The 1323-nt window shown below is 43.4% G+C and overlaps 1 protein-coding gene across 1 annotated transcript in view; it reads left to right on the top strand.

Annotated features, from left to right (window-relative positions):
* The first annotated feature begins 314 nt into the window (after nucleotides 1-314).
* Nucleotides 315-1323, top strand: part of LOC107087154 (thiosulfate sulfurtransferase-like) — a 6615-nt gene continuing 5606 nt past the window's right edge. The window contains exon 1 of the mRNA XM_015378572.1: nucleotides 315-1006. Within this exon, the coding sequence (XP_015234058.1) occupies nucleotides 421-1006 (586 nt within the window). The 5' untranslated portion in view covers nucleotides 315-420. The remainder of the gene's footprint in view (nucleotides 1007-1323) is intronic.

The raw sequence follows: 1323 nt of genomic DNA, 5'->3' as shown, positions 1-1323 counted from the left end.
TGAACTATAAAACTTGTGAACGTGAAAGGGAGTATTGGGAAATGATGGAAATATAAAGGATATTAACCGATTAAATAAAGCATTAATCATTTATCTACAGAATACAAAATAAAAAAAATAGAATTTGATGTACAGTAATGTTACTACACACTCATGTACAGTAGGTGGCGGTATGCATTTTAAAGTTGCCTGCGATCCGCCATAATAGAAAAGAACAAGAAGAAGACAATCACGAACCTTTCTATACCAGTAGGTGGCGGTAATGCTATTAAAGGTTTGTTGCCAACCGCCAATATATCAACGAAGAAGAAGAAATTAAGAAAGCAGAAAGAGGGGGTCGTGGTGAAAGGTAAAGGACGTGCACTTTAACCAAATGCCGTTAGGTTTAAATTAAATAGCTTTCACATTCAGCTGTCCTCCATGGCAGCTCAGCTCCGCGCTGTGGTCTCCTCCCGGTGGTTAGCTAACGCTGTTAAAACCAATCTCATCGGCCCTAAACTTTGTGTCCTGGATGGATCCTACTTTCCAGTTGGCAAACGGAACCCCAGAACCGAGTTCAACCAGAAACACATCCCGGGAGCCTCGTTTTTCGACCTGGATGAATGCTGCGACAAAAGGTTCCGTTCATGGAACATGCTGCCGACCTCCAGCGACTTCTCCCGGTATGTGGGAGACCTCGGCATCGGGAACGACACCCACGTTATCGTCTACGACACCAGCGACATGGGTTCGTTCAGCGCCCCCAGAGTGTGGTGGATGTTCCGGGTGTTCGGGCACGGCTCGGTGTCGGTGCTGGACGGAGGGTTGAAGAACTGGCTGGCTGAGGGTCACCCGGTGACCTCCGACTGCAGCAAGCCGGAGCGGAGAGACTTCCAGGCGGAGCTCAATCAGTCCTGGGTGAAGAGCTTTGAAGATGTGATGGAGAACATCAAGACCAAGAAGGTCCAGGTGGTGGACTCCAGACCTGCTGGCAGGTTCCAGGGAACCGAACCAGAAGCCAGAGAAGGTGAGAAATGCGTTATTTTACTGGAGTTATGATCGACTAACAAATACGTGCCTATCAAGATAAAGTTAAATAATATTTACTCATATATTCCTCCTCCTTTACCTTGATGCTCTTAATTTAAACCCAGAAACCAACAGATTAATAATCTACATGTGCAAAACTGGCTCCAGCTGCTCTATAAATAGATTAGAAGTTTGTTGGAGAACATCTTGATTGAAACCAAATTGTTAATTTTGAAACTGTCATTATTTTTTTCTATTATGTTTGAAATAAACATTTATTATTTTATATTTTAAAATCTAAAAATACTTCAAATA

This window comes from Cyprinodon variegatus, unplaced genomic scaffold, assembly GCF_000732505.1.
Source record: "Cyprinodon variegatus isolate N-32 unplaced genomic scaffold, C_variegatus-1.0 Scaffold175, whole genome shotgun sequence".
NCBI lineage: Eukaryota > Metazoa > Chordata > Actinopteri > Cyprinodontiformes > Cyprinodontidae > Cyprinodon > Cyprinodon variegatus.
Note: the sequence above shows the minus strand (reverse complement) of the source record. Positions and strands in the feature narration are given on the sequence as shown.